Source organism: Tetrao urogallus (assembly GCF_951394365.1).
Source record: "Tetrao urogallus genome assembly, chromosome: 7".
Lineage (NCBI taxonomy): Eukaryota > Metazoa > Chordata > Aves > Galliformes > Phasianidae > Tetrao > Tetrao urogallus.
This window is the reverse complement of record NC_136820.1, coordinates 23960923-23977111: the sequence shown is the minus strand read 5'-3', so window position 1 is coordinate 23977111 and position 16189 is coordinate 23960923. Positions and strand designations below refer to the sequence as shown.

Sequence of the window (16189 nt, the reverse complement as noted above, 5' to 3'; positions counted from 1 at the left end):
CGCAGTCTTAAGCATAGTGAAATACCTAGGAGGTACTTTAGGAAGCCACAACTTACTTTAAATGGATGTATTGATACAGGCGAGTATTTTGCATTCTGTTAGGACAATGCCAGCTTCATGGGGTTGTGAACTGCTTGCACCAGTCTCAAACAAGGGCATTCTAATCATTTCTGCAAACTGTTACTAATTAAGCATTGAGAGGTTCTGTTTTCAGACCTCAATTTTACATACATTTAGAAGTGGGTAACTCAGTTCTACAACAAAAGAATCAAATATTACTAATCTTGCTACCCTGACTGCTTTTTTCCATGCCCATTTCTTGTTCTGATAGATATTGTGAAGCCATGGTAAGAACTGATTCAGATTCATATGATGGGGGAAGGTGCTCAATACGCTTCCTGGGCCACTTCACCACAGAGCAACACAAATCCTGATGCTGGCAAAAGAGGAAAGGAAGATCAGAGACAGAAATAAGCAAACAGAATACAAGTCAGGCAAGGGTGTTTCATTTGGCAGCAGTTTTGACCTAAAATGTATGTGAAACCACCTCTTCAATCTCGCTTCTGGAATTATGTGAAATCCAGATCTGTACAGAACTGAACTGTACTGGTTTACAGGAGAAACAGGATTTGTACTCCTCTGAATCAACTACTGCTGATGTGCATCTGAGTATCTGAGCTGTGTAATGTGAACTAACTCAAAAGCATTTTCTGCTTTCTTATGCTCACCACCACTTCAGAGAACTTTAACCTCCCTTGTTTCAGAAAACAAAGTCTTTAATATATAAAACTTGTAGTGTTCTCTTCAGAAATAGGAAGTTCATTGCAGATTTGACTGACAAAACCATTAGGCATATAAATTCGCACGCACACTACAACTGTACTGCAGATCTGTGCTCTAAAAGCTGGCAATTGAGCATGACCATAAAGAACAGAGACTTTCCCAACTAGTTCGAAAATATACCTACCTCAGTTATCCCCCAAACACTTTTTGATTTGATTTATGTTCTGCTGCTTTAAAAGAAGAAATGGGCCAATATTAAATAATGCACATACTTGTATAGAGGATATTTATACCAAAAATAAACTTTCTCTTGGGACAATATTTTTAAAGCAGCATTTAAAGCCTCCTGGCAATGGTTTGTTAGAGAAGTTAGTTATTTACTTAGAATAAAGTTCTCAGAAATTTTTAAGCCACCAACATTTAAGCTGCAGGGAATAAGCTTAATAATTCAAATTTTTCCCTTTCTTCCGAATTACTTTTCTTTGTATATAAAATCTAGCAATCACACATGCAGAGGGATGCACAGTATTGTATTAAAGCAGAGAAAATTATATTTAAGAAACGTATGGACTATTTTAGAAGAAGTGATATGTATACACAAAGCAATTGTACTTACTGTATGCTGTAGAGTCTAATAAGTCTAAAACAAAACACATTACCTTCTCTGATTAGACTTTTCCTCTTGCACCTATATAATTTTTTTTATATTTGGCAAACAAATATCAATAATTTATGATTTGCATTTTCTCCAACAATGAAGTAAGAAACACTGAATAAATATTGTTTTCCCTGAAGAGACGCAGTACTTGTTATACAGACTGTGAAATGGAAAAACATGCTCACAGGATGAATATGGTCTGTGACTCCTAATTTTTCCATAAAATCTAAAGACCTCCATGCAGTGACGCATCTGAAGCTTCATTCTAAATAATAGACTGAAGCCCACCATTTTAGACTCAACCACAGATTTTTTTTAAGGAAGTGGCAAACCATTGCTGCTAGTTGAGAAAATGAAAATTAGTCCCTGGGAGAGGATACAATCAATGGTGTGTTAATCTAACCTTCAGCTGTTAATGATTTGCACTCCTATTTCCCCTGATGCTGTGGGTTCTGCTGAAATATTGTTTTAGCAGTTTCTGTCAGCTTTCCCTACCTTTTTTTCTTCCTGAAAAGGAAAGACTGAAGTGAAAATCTTAGCAACGGGTTTTGTGCATGCTACTTTTTTTCCAACCCAGTTGTTTCACACTATGGAAGCAGAGGGCAGAAGGGTAAACTGTTTTGTTTTTTCAGTTCAAGCCTTTTTAGCTATTCTAACATTTCAAACTCTTGTTTATGAAAGGGTATCTACTCTAAGCAGTCACTATTGGAACTCTGTTATTAACATGCAACTAAATAGTTTAGAAAGTCTGTTTTTTTTGCCTGCTTCTTTGATATTCAGTCAGAAATGTCAAAGCTTTTTTTTTTTTTTTTTTTTTTTTTTTTTTTTTTTTTTTTTTTTAACCACTGAGAAGAGTCTTGTTTGTCCAGCCATGAGAGAGTAGTGCAAGTGACCCACATGAGGCTGCTTGTGCTGGTAAATCAATGAATAAGTGTCCTGATCCTGTAGATTTGCCTGGTCCTACAAAGTTTGCGTTCCTTAAGGATCGTTTCGTTCACTCAAAATAACTTACAAAATATTTCTTATCCAAAAGAAAACTGCCTAGCCCACAAGCCAAATTCTGCAGCAAAGTACTGAGTGCCAAAATAATAAAAGTACTCAGCACCTTGCTAAGCTGCGTTCCACACATGCAACATTAGTTTTCTTAACAAGCACTTGTTCCAGGAATTAGTGCCTCTGAAGCATTTTAGTATTCCTTAAATGCAGCCAAAAGACCTCACAAAACCATTTAAACTTCATCACACATATCTCAGTCCCCATGTTTAACTTCATCTGTCCTGAATATTTCAGATAAGAAAAATAAACATGGTAAATCTGAAGCATACTACTGTCTAGAAAAATATGAATATGTTAAAGAAAATGATATTTGGACTATCTCTGTTTTAGCTGCACGAAAATGAGAGTAAGCTTTCCTTAGTGTTGTGTTTTGGTGCACACAAGTTCAGTACTTAAATTTGTAATTTATGCTAGCTTAAAATATAACAAATTCAATGTTCCTCCTTCACAATCATGTTCACAAGTCTTATTAAAAGTACATAAAATTGTTTGAACACAGACTTCATGCTTTTCCTTTATTACAAAGACTAAAAATACTGTACAAATTCAAACATTCAATAAATAAAGTGGATGACTAGCAGATTTCAGAATTCAAGTAAGAAGAAAACGGATATAACTTGTCAGTACGGATTTTTGTTGTTGTTTCAGTGCTTTTTAAATGTATTTTATCACTAACTTAGATTGTAAAATTCACAATGACAAGAATGAGGGACCTGTAAGTAGTGAAGACTGCATTTCACAGATTCAAAACATTTAAGGATGATCAAATATATCATCCATATATTTCTGTGTGGCCAAATTTAAGAACACATTGCCTATGAATGAGGAATGTAAACCACAATCTAAAAAAAGTATTTGAGGATGAAAGATGGCTCAAAGGACTAACATGGACCTGGGATATATAAAGAGAGGAAGAAAAAGTAGAAATAGAGAACAAATGACTTCATTACTTGGCACTGATGTATCAGTTTCTGAAATATGGAGTGCATTTGAGACATCAACACTAAGAAGGCTGAAAAACTGTTGAGGATTCAAAAAAGAACTGTGGGAATATTGGAAAGAACTGAAAATATATTATACAGTCAGATTCAAATAATTGAAACTTTTCTTCCTGTAATGAACAAATTATATGCAATGATGGTAATCTGTAAATTCACACCTAGGAAACAGAATCCTAACCCCTCTTTAACAGAAAAAAACATAATAAAATCTTCCATCTGGAAATTCACATAATGAAAATGAAGATCTAAAACACAATATTCCTCAGAATTATTTAGAGTATCTGAAAAGCACTTAAGAATTAGTCAGATTCCCCATTAGTATATATTTAGTATTTAATAATAGGCATTTATTTAAAATACATTCACCATGAAGTAATTCAAATTAATCTTATGACTTCTATGCAGAACAGAAGAAATAGTGATCATGTTTATAACGTTTCTCTCAAGCATTAGAATCTTTTAGAACTCCACTGAACTCAGACAAGATAATGACTGAATTCAAAGCACTTTGAAAATGACTTTAAGCAATATAACATGCATACTTACTCTGGAAGTCGAGATAGGATACCCAATGAAAGAGAACTTATGCCATCATTGATCCGACCTGGCAATTTACGCTGCTGAACCCAGCTGACAGCAAACTCTAACACAATAAAAGCAATGAAGAACGGAATGCTCTGCAAAACAATGGAAGAAATAAAGAAATCACAACACAAGCAAGATTAGATCCACCTTTTCAGAATCCTTAGAAAGAAACTTTTTACTCAGAAGGTAGTGAGGCTCTGGAATCACTGCCTGAAGGAGGTGTGGATACCCCATTCTTGGAGGCATTCGAGACCCCTAAGTTGGAAGGGCTAACCTAGAATAGCCTGATCTAGTGGGTGGCCAACAGCTGGTGCATTGGGTTTTTAAGGTTCCTTCCAATCCAAGCCATTCTATGATTCAAAGAGCATCTTATGTCACCATATACTTCTCAGCTTGTATAACGCGATGGAAAGCACAGCAGAGCAGCAAAGTCCCAGGCCACGGAGAGTGAGGATCTACTCAAACACAGCAGCAGTGGGCACAGAAACAAGAAACTGCTTACCTTCAGAAGTCCTGTAAGGACCTCATGTAAGCAGAGATCTCCAGATGAGATGCCCTCAGCTCCACTGCTAACCCTTAAATGAAGTCAGGGAGGGGTAAAGCCAGGATCTTCCTTGGGTGGCCTTACCTTCCTAGAAGGCACTCAATCACTGGTTCAAGCTGTGACTTAGCATTTCCTTTACAGGCTAGCTGTCATCTTTCTAGCTACTACTGCACCCTGATAAATCCAGTAATGCTCCTCGTGGATTTTATAAACAAATACGACCTACTAGTCTTTCATTTCATATATACAACCAGCATAAATCCAGTGCAATAACTCCATGCCATATAAATTTATATTATCTGCACATAAATTCTTGAACAGCAACAAAATAAAATACAAAACTCTTTCCAAACTCATTTCTCATATTTAAGTAAATCAGTGGTAGAAGCAACATTAGTGGACACCTCTAACCCCAAGGTAAAACAGAATCTGCTTTCAATTTGTTATGTAGTTTTTTGATAGCATTCAGCTACTGAATCCAGCATCCAATAACACCATCTAAAAGAGATATTAATGTGAGGTTTTTTTCTACTTGGCCTATCTATTACCACGCTTTTCGCTGCCGATAGCAACAGCTCTTCTGTATGAGTTTTCACCAGAGAACCTAGGAACTATGTGAACTAACTATGAAGCCCATTCTGACCTTGGCCATAACATGTTTTCCTTGCAGACCAAGTAGCAATGATGAAATGCACTCTTTTTTCTTTTGTGTTGGCACTAGCTGTGAAATCATTTTCAGCCCTCGAGAAGTAAACTGTAATATTGTGCGAGACAAGCATCTTTCAGTCACAACACTGCTTCAGCCTAGGATTTAACTCACTGTATATCCTGAGTCTCAGATCTACAGACAAATTGAAAACACACAAGAACAGCGCCCACTAGTAAAAGGTATGGGCATAACTAGTAATAGGACTGCAATACTACTATGACATTGTTATGCTTCATCACTGCAGATGGCTACAGCTATTTTCAAGTTTTCATCAGCATCCTGAAGAATGAAAAAAGACTGACCAGAAGTAATTGGCAGAGCATATGCATTCAGGGGTTTTTTGTTTATTTGTTTGTTACTGATTTTGTTTTGTTTTTATTGACACAGAAGTCCTAACAGTCCTTGCAGTTCACGGAAGGAAACAGTGATGATGGAGCAGTGACCAGCCCCCACCAGCCACCATCTCCACCACAAAAGGTTATGCAGCAACGAAAATAGGAAGCAGCAATTTTCCTTCCATCAGATCTCTGTGCACGTGAACATTACTTAAACCATCTCACTCTCTAGGAAAATTTAGGTCACCTTTTCTGTGGTATTATAAAGGATAAAATTCCCACCATGTTTTTAAGGGATAGAGAAATGCAACATCAATGAGTTTTTATCCCACCATTAATTGGAAGCAGCATATTGTCAGCCATGTCCCTCTTAGTCTTCTATCACTGCCCCCTTCAAGTAACCTGCAGACACGTGGATCCACACACTGAAACCCTCCACAGTGCTTGTGACTATATCATATTTTCATGGAAGAAGCATGATGCTTCTGCAAATGCCACTGCATTTTGGAGGGTGCTCGTTTTTGTTGCCAAGTGAGACATGATCCGGGAATTCCTAACAGGCTGGGACACCAAAGAGACTAAGATGGATATAGACCAGATTGCTCAGTCAAAAAAGAATGGGATGATTCAAACCATGCAACCAGCAAGAGATTTATAGTGTCTAGGAAATGTGAAAGTTCATAAACTGCAGCAGCTCAGGGTTAGGTTACAATAACAGATGAACGAAGATTAATATCAACATGGCACTTTTTAATTTAGATGCCTAGCTTGCATTTTAGATATCTAAAGGCCTCCTTGGGATACACACTAGCTGATGATATAAAACCTTTGAAAGCAAAGGAAAACGTAAGGATAAAACCTAAGCAGTTCCCAGCAAAAACAGTGTGGTAAATCTGATACTTGAAACAATAAAAAGCCACCCTCCATTTGAAATCATTGAAGGATTCTAGAAAAATATAAATGCTTCTTGTTTTATTTTAATTCTTTCATTTCTAGCTAGATATGATTATTAATGTTGTGTTTGTTCTTTTTTCTTTTAGTTGCTATAGCTAAACAACAGATCCCTAGCTTATCAAACAGGCCAGATAATTGTGCTTGCACAACTAGCGGAAATAAAAATGGTCTTTGCAAGAACAGCTAAGGAATATTTGACCACAATATTAAGAGTCAGCTTTAGCATAGACTAGAGGCAGGTTTGAATATATATATATAGATAGATAGATAGATATGGAGCAGCAGAAGCTGCACTTCAAATTGAATGGACTCAGAGCAGAATAACTGGAATTCTTTTTTCATGAAATGAAAATAGTACACAGGTAATATATGATGCTTGTATTCTATGCAGCACTTTACCTAGTAACTTCTGAAATGGTTAAAATACTTCAATTTACACTAATACAACTTCTTTCCCACTGACTTCATTAAATATTTTCTTCCCACTGTGAAGCTGTGAGGCAGCCAAGATTTGACAGCACTTTTTGACTCACAAACAGGGAGTGTCAGAGTAAAGAGGATAAAGAAACATTCAGGCAGTCTTAACCCCCTGCCCATCAAGGAGCTTGTAAAATTTGTGACATACCTTTTAGTATCTAAAAAATTACTACCTCTCCCCCATACATCCACATTATGCTGTGTTCAAAGCAGATCAAAGTGATCAACTGCATCAAGACTAGCATGTACTATTTCTATGAACATAATACCTAGTAGTTATTTTCACAGGTCAGGATTTCAACAAGTTACATGCCATACAACCAAAAGCAAGTGGAAAAAGTGTAAGACTGCAGAAGGGTAACAATTAAAACTGGAAAAAAAGGAGGTGGTCAAAAAAGCAAACAATTTCCAGTAGCCTAAACTTTTATTTTATTGGGTTTTTTTTTTGTTTTTTTTTTTTTTTGTTTGTTTGTTTGTGTTTTTTTTTGCTTTGTTTTGTTTGGCTAGTAGTCTTTTTGATTGATTGTTGATTTGGTGGTTTGTTTTGGTTTTTTTTTTTTTTTTTTCCTCTCATTTATAATGACTATAAAGACATTTAAGGAACCTGAGGAGGATAGATAGTTCTGGCAAAATTTTTAAGCTTGCCTCTGCAAGCAAACTGGTACAAAATTAAGCAATAGCCACTGTTTGACTCCTGGGTCAGAGACAGCAGCTGGCCCATTTTGATATCTTCTGATCTATAAATGTTTTATTCTGTTTCCACTTTCTTTCTCTTCATCCATCACCAGAAATGCTTAAAGGGGATTTACGTTAGTTTTTGTGGGTTTCGTGAGTAACTGAGCCATAAATTGAAAGTCTTACATCGAGTAAGAGAGTTTCCCTTACAAGTAACCAATACTTAGAGAATGTGAAGGACCATTTTAAACCAATTTTTACTTCATACAGTTGCAAAAAAATAGTACTCTCAGTTGAAACTCAGCATAAATTCACCATTTTATTGCAAGCCTTGAAACAGTTTATTTTCTTAAAGTCCCAGGTCCTCATAATGTAAGAATCTCAACTTTCATGCAGAACTAAATAAGCAGGTTCTGTGCCTCATTATTTAGAAGCAAAGCCTAAAAATGTGAATTGAGTGTAAATGTGAACTTAATTTTTAGGCTCTACAAAGTAAAGAGTAAATAGCAAAGAAAAACAGTAATTACAAAGTTTAATGTTTCCATTTTTGAGCTTTCAGCAGAAGGAACCAGTGCTCTCTCCTCTGAGGTCTGAGTACAGGGAAGTCTTTATTGAGCATAACTGATAATTCTAGAACACAACAAGAAGTGAAATTGTTTCTGCTCATGAAAACAATGATCAAAAAGGATTCCCTCCATCCATCTACTAAGTGTGAGAGAATCCAAGAAACAGAGCACACAAAGTATATTTTTAGGTCCATAGCATATGATGCTTGCAAAAGGACAAGGTAAACACTGGTACCCTTTGTTGGAGTCAGGGTCTTCTAACCTGGGGAAATACAACTAACTTGTACTTTCTCTTCACTTTCTTGAACTAAGGGGAAATCATGGCTTTCAAAGCCTACATGACAAAAGCACAAATAAAAATTCCATGACTGTGGTCCATAATTTGGACCTCTTGTCACATAGTTTTGCAGACCAGCTATAAGGGTTATTTCTCCATGTCTCTGCTGCAGAGCTTTGCTTACAGGTCTTTGGTAACTGATCAGCCTATGTTTTGAATGGTATCTGGGGCCTTCACACACAGATATGCCAACAAACAGAGCACAGTGCAGAGATCAGGAACCTCTCTGATTCTGAAAATTGAAGCAATATAACCACAGAGAGAAAGTGCATTGAACAAGTTAGGCTAAGTTACTTGGTTTTCAAAATCAGAGCTACTTCGCCATTTCTGTTGTTTGCCTCACAGATGTAACTACATGTCTGAGTCCAGATCAAAGGAGCTGCTCCTACAAAACGACCATTCAAATGAACTTGAAGGTTCCTTCACCCTTCTAAAGACAGAAGGTACATATCCCCATAGCTAGCATTATGTGATCTAATGAGCTAGGAACATTATCTAGTACATGACAGACCAGACAAGATCTAAATCTCACATCTGAAGCTCAGATTAAAAAAAAAAGGGGGGGGGGGGGGGGGGGTAGGAGTCACTAATTTAATCTGTAGCTTGTTTCACATCATCATCATCACCACTGCTTTTTAGAGCATGAGTAATCTGAACTGAAGCCTTCATTTATTACCATCTCAACACAGTTACAAGCAGCTGGAGAGGAACAGAACAGTTACTTTTACCCACAAAGGTACAGCCAGAAGAGCTCAGACCAAGGTTATAGAGTTGAGATAGTTGGACCACTATAAGACTTTTACACACAACAGAGTTATACTGACAGCAAATACATCAAGACGGATTCCAGCTAGAACTATTCCAAGACAGCAATTATAGGAAGTTTAACTATTCTGAGAAACCTTTTCTAGTGTAAGTTTTTTGCTAAATACACATTCCCTTATAAACGTATTATGAGAGCTATACAACAGCAGAAATCTACAGGCATTTCTATAGTGCTAATTAAGAATACTTCTGCAAATATTCTTAACTGTGTGCTCAGTACCAGGAATAATGGGTTAGGACAAGTTCTGAGCAGAATAGGCAACAAGCTTCTATGGCAGAAGAAAAACCAGGGATGCTAAGGAATGGTGCTGGCAAGAAAATGTGTGACACTCAGCTGAAAATGTGGGAATATGGGAACATTAAAAGAGATAGAGAAAGGCAGTAGGTAGAACTGGAGGGAACAATCAGCTGACTAGGCAAAACTGTCAGGCTCTTGACAGACCTCCTTGACCATCACATTATAGCTTAGTTGCACAATACCTCTGAGGAAAGCAATCCCTCAACCAGAGGCTATGTGCACAGGTTGGGTTTGCTTATCCTGTCCTAAGGGACAATGTCTGCTGATAGCCACCATCAGCGATGGGTTGCTGAATGCTGAGATTCCTGGTAAGCTGCTGACAGCACTGCACAACCCATAACACCCCCACTACAGCCCAATAGCAGCCACTGCACGGCAGTTCAAGATATGTGCCATGATAAATATGTGCAATTGGTAGGACAGAAGGGAGCAAAGGTACCTCCATGAAAGCAGATACGCCGGCAGAGTGGGAGGGGAGAAAGTGACACACTGCTGCCAAGGGAGCTCTCACACTGGACCTCTGTACTCTTGCCTCGGAGCTATAGGAGACAGCACTGTCCCAACACAAATATTTGTTCTCGTTCTCTTAAACAACCTTTGTGTTTTTTTTTTGTTTTTTTTTTTTCTTTTGAATATTAATTGTTTGTTTAGTTTTATTTTCTTTTGAGCTGGTGGTACTAACTTTAAGGGCTGAGAGCTGACTTTTTGATCTGTAAAGGTAGGATCTTGGCCTGAATAGCCTGACAGTGTCATGCTTTCTGCTTTACTCAGCACTGCCAATTTGAACAGCATTAACATCAACACTCAGATGTGGGCTGCTCCTCTGAAAACTCTACCTCCTGTTATCAGGAGTAAGTATCCGAGCCTTCATTTATAATGCATTAGAAGAGTACACAGCTTGCAGTCAGTGAAAGATAAGGTATTTCATCTTACTTTGGGTGCCCTTTTGAGGTCACATCTTCCCCAGTCCTCTGGAAAAAGGCAGGTGGTGCATGGGCACAGGGTGGGTGGAGAAGATGGCAAAGGATGTCGCCGGGAAAGAGAAGAGGGGGCTCTCACCTTCTCTACGTAGTCGGGCACCTCCTCCAGCGTGCGGAAGGCGCTCTCGCCGGGCGACAGCACGTAGAAGAGAGCTCGGAGCTGCTGCCCCGCCGTGGTGCCCATGGCGCCGCCGCTCCTGGCCGCGCCGACCCGGCTCTGCTGCTGCCGCAGGTGCGCCGATGGCGGGGCCGTCCCTGCACCCGCTGCGCGGGGGCACCGCGGCCGCGCCCGCTCTGACCTGCAGCCCGGCCCCGCGGCCTCGGTTCGTTTCTCCTTGGCGCTGAGGGCTTTGCTGCAGACAAACTGCCTACTTTCAGAATCATGCTGCTGTGCAGATTTTTCTCCTATTATTTTTCGGTGTGTCATTGTATAGATGACTTTCCAGTATTTGAAGGGAGACTATAAGCAGGAAGGGAAGCAGCTTTTTACCTAATAGTGATAGGTAAGGGGGAATGGCTTTAAACAAAAAGAGGGGAGATTTTGGTTAGATGTTAGGAGGAAATTCTTTACTCAGAGAATGGTGAGGCAGAAGCACAGGCTGCCTGGAGAAGCTGTGGATGCCCCATCCCTGGAGATATTCAAGGCCAGGCTGGATGGAGCCCTGGGCAGCCTGAGCTGGTGAGTGGCAGCCCTGCCCAGGCAGGGGGGAGGAACTACCTTACCTCTGACGTCCCTTCCAACCCAAGCCATTCTGTGATTCTTTGTTTTCCAGAAACAGGGTGAGGTGTCCCTGGCAGTTCTTCTGATCAGCTGCTCTGGCCAGTCAAGCACTCCACCTGTGCAAAATTCTTATTTTTTTAGTTATAAGAAGGGCTTATCAAGCTCAATTTTCTATTGCTCAGATTAATGTGATTACAGCAAAGGCAGTCTCTAGAAGCCACCTATCATGGTTTCCTTTATAAAGGATTGATATGAAAAAAACAGTAAAGTCTATTTCTTGCTTGTTCACTGTAGAAGTTTTACAATGACTGGAATAAGAACAGGTGTTGTACATTAGGCTGTTGATCTGAAGCTCAGAAACATGCATTTCCACATTAAATGTTTGTCAGTCAATCTTCATATGATTGGCAGTTGTAATAGTCAGAACCTTTGTGATAAAATAGATTGTCCAGAAAGAAAATAGCATAATATCCCAACACTCCCTTCCTCACAAGTGTTCAGTTTCACTTACAGTCTTTGCAGATGAAATGGGCTGTACGTTCTGCCATCAATGATCTCACTACACACACTGCTAAGTTGTTAGGAAAAAACATCGCCTTGATGTAACCAATTTTTTTGAAAGGAATGTGACAGGTACTGTGAGCTGAATTTTTTTTGTTTAGGATAAAAAACATGTAGAATTTTACATTAAAATAATTATAATAATGCACCTATGATGTTTGGAGTCATAGAGTTACAGAAACATGGATTCACTAAGGTTGGAAAAGACCACTAAGGTTGGAAAAGACCAAATATGATCATTATTCCAACTGTCAACCCATCACCACCACTAAACCACATCCCTCAGTTTGAACAGTTAAAGTTTAGATTTGAACAGTATCTTACAGTTTTAACAATGTAACACTACAATAGTACAAGAATGCAACTTCACTGGAAATATTTTATATTAAGCTGAACAGAGCACAAGCAGTTAAAAATAATCAATATTTGGGTATTCTCTTAATGTGCCTAGTTTATGCTAGTAAAATGATGTTGGTAATACTGAAAAACTTAGTAAAAATCTTTGAAAGTGCGTCCTTGAGTTCTTAACTCCAGTGTTGATTAATGGCTGTTTGAGGTTCTTAAAAAATTATTTCTAATTATTAAATTCTAAAACCTCAATTCATTTAAATGAAACTTCCATATTCACCCAAAAATCATGCTTTTCTTTCTAGGTAGATTTACAGTATGTCAAAAGTTTTCGAATGCAAAGTCATATGGTAATAAATGCCTTTTCACTTAGATTAGCCTAGGTATTCCTGTGGCATTACTCTCACATTCTGGCTCCTTGGCCTCACCATAACTGAGATTCTCATTCACAGCATCCTAGTAGGCTACACTGAGCTGTCACTGGTGTTCATTTTGCTCCACTAGCATCTCACATAGATAAAAATGATCAAACCTGAATCCCATTAAAAAAAAGAACAAAAATAATAAAAATAAATGTTACCGGTATCTGGGGGTCTGGGGATTGATCTGCTGCAAAAAAGAACAGTTGCCAGGGCAGGGGAGCCAGGTCTACTGGGGATATTTGAAATATAATTGAAGAACAACTACTTCATATTACACCCTTCTGGGAAAGAAGGGATACAACAACGGTTTTTTGGAACTCAAAACTTTTGAAATTATTTTGGAATCCCTTTTCAGTGTAAATTGTCACTCAAGTATCACGACACTGAAATTCTTGTGTTTGAAACTAGAAGAAACCATTCGGATTTGATTATACCTCACAGGGGAAGCAGTTGGTTGTGTTTACCAATTTCTGTGCTCAAGGAAGAATAGATAGATGACAGCAATAAGACAGCTACACCTCTAGTGAGAAGGAGAACAATTTTTAGATGGTCATCCATAATCTGGCTGTACAAATGTCACTGATGTTCTCTAAGCACTGAAATTTGGCATACAATTTCAAGTGCTCACTCTTATCTTTGTTAAGAAAAGAATGGAAAATTAAACATCCAGGAATGTTGCTTTAGTGAAAGGCCTAACTGTTCACTAAACAATGCCCCCTCCATTCACTGACCTTGTACGACCTCCTTAGAAAGGCGCTGTTTTGTTTTTTTTTTTTTTTAATAATAAAAAAAAAAGACACACATTAACAGCATTTTGTGGGTTTTTGTTTTGTTTTGTTTCTCCTCAACAATCGCATCCTTTGCTGCCATCAGAAATGCAAAAGGATGTTCTGTCTGGAGACTGTGATTTTGCTGTTGACCAGCTGATCATTCCAGTAACCAAGGCAACAAAAGCCTCTGTTCTACTTAGAGGAAATTGGGGAGCTGGCCTAACACTGTCTGTAGGTGGATCATATTTTGTTTTCTCCAAAGAACTCTATCCCACCCACTTCATGAACTGAGAACGCCCAGACGCTTCCTGTTTGGGTCTCTCTGAGCACTAAACCAGCACTAAATAATAAACTCATAAAGGGAATTAGGGCAGGTTGAAACTGGGATGAGCAATATAGTCTGCCTTGGCAGTCATTCACAGCAACCTGAACCACATCCAGAGCTGGGCTGGGTTTAGCATACTCTACGTACGTAATGATATCTTTGTGTGTAGAAACAGTTTATGTAAGTATATTGTGTAGATATAATAGAATTTTCTTATATCTCTGATCCAAGTATTTAGTACCTATATTTAAGCTTGGCAATGAACGTTATTAGGAGAGTGCATCTGTGTTGTTACAAATCTGTTATTGCAAAATATTTCAAACGTATTTCCAAGTGATAAACCCTACATTGTATGATACCTTCTCAAGAATATTCAACATTTTTGTTAGCATTAAATAAGCTAACTATATTAATGACCAGTTTTTAATGACAACATAACTGACTCCAGAAACCTGCAGTAAGGATATGCTGTATAGTGATCATCCTAACATCATGCAATTAGCCATTTGTTGCAAACTCCGCTCTTTTCTTTCGTCTACGCAGGATTGCTAACTATAGAGCAGCGACCAGACATGAATATTCTTGATTAATTGTTCAGCTCATTCAAAGGTTGCTAAGATGTCCAGAGAAAGTAATAGAGCTTCCGGTGATCTGTCAGTGAATCTCTCAGTCATACTAAACTTGAAACTTAATCCTCCACATTTCTTTGTTAGTATCTGTTTTGATCCTCTGGGAGGATTTATTTTAAACAGCAATGTGCCTGGTGTCTTTCACCTTTCTCTTTCAGAAAACAGATTTTTTGCTTATCGTTCTTAAAATCGTTTTGATTATCGTTCTTAAAATTTTCCTCTGTTCCCAAGTATAAGGACCATTGGAATCAATTGCACCTTAGACTGTGGTGATCCCCATTTGGTGGGTCAGCTGCTGATTTTCCATTGAGAGCAGACAGCACTGCCATCCCCCTTCTCATTTATAACAGGCCTCTTCCTCCTCTCACCTTGCCCTGGCAACCAAATCTGACAAGATTCCACGAGTTGATTTAACTCACAAAATTGCTTTGCAATAAACTAGTCCAGAAGATGTGTATGTGTGCATATATATATACACACACACACATTATTACTGCTCTAGTGTGCTAATTGGCTTGTAGAAGCCCAGGACACAAAAGATAGAACCACACAGTTACAAATCAGAGATGGAGATGGTGGGGAAAAAAGACTTCATTTCCACAGCAGCGTAATATTAGATCAGCTGAACAGCTCATGGATTCACTGTCTCCTGTGCATTTGCCAAGTACAGGTTATCATGCATCAGCATACAACTACATTCAAACAGTTCACATTTCCTTTACATCTTTTTAGTAACTGCCTTTTTAGTACTTATCTATTTATTTATTTTCCTGGAAAACCATCCTCTAGTAGGATGGAAGCTTTTCCTGTTATTTGCCTGTTCACATAGGAAAGAAACATTCTGTGGTACCCGTTATTTTAGCTGACACACAGATTAGATCACAGGGCATCTTCTGCAAGGAGAGAAAGATGGTGCTGTCCTTTGATCCACAAGTGATAGCCAGGCTACAAGAAAGCTAGAATGGTATAGTCCATGAAACACAGTAGGTAGAAAATCTAGCATGGGATGAAAAGGCAGTGGTCTGATTAAGGAGAGAACATAACTGTGCCTCAGAACTGCAGGAGGATGGCTCTCCAAGAGACTCCATAGAACTTGTTTTAACACAGAAAGCTAGACAAGGCTGAACAATGAGAAATACAGAGTTTGAAGATCACGGCCCACCCTATTAAGATAAAGTGAGTATCAGAAAAATTGACATTTAGGCTTATATTTGTATTACACTTCTATCAGCAAAACCTCAGTTTTCTCTAATTCAAAAGTTTTAAACTTTTAGTTTAAAAAAAAAAAAAAAAAAAAAAAAAAAAAGCACCACCAATAAAAACTAATAACAACAACAGAAACTCATTGCCACCAAAAAAAAAAAAACCAAAAGCAACCAAAATAATAAGGAAACAGAGGTAGAAAACTCTTTAGTGAAGATGCTGTGCTGACTTCAAGGAAGAAGAGGAAGTTCATCCTGAAACTCTAGATTTTTAGGAGCCAGTAAGAAGCAGAAAATACTCATGTTAACCTTCTTGAGCAACAAGAGTTTCCCAAGGGAGCCTAAGTGGTTTCAGCTTTCCCCCACTTCCAGCTGCATGCTGTATACTCTCACTGCTTCCCTTGTGTAAGAAGGGGTGGTCACTAGAC

The 16189-nt window shown here is 38.3% G+C and overlaps 1 protein-coding gene across 1 annotated transcript in view; it reads right to left on the bottom strand.

Moving 5' to 3' along the window:
- The window catches only part of AGMO (alkylglycerol monooxygenase), a gene marked incomplete at both ends in the record, with an annotated part of 178403 nt that extends 167236 nt beyond the window's left edge, over positions 1–11167 (bottom strand). The window contains 3 exon segments of the mRNA XM_079538575.1: positions 4045–4175; positions 10737–11128; positions 11131–11167. Coding sequence (XP_079394701.1) covers positions 4045–4175; positions 10737–11128; positions 11131–11167 — 560 coding nt within the window.
- Positions 11168–16189: the final 5022 nt, after the last annotated feature.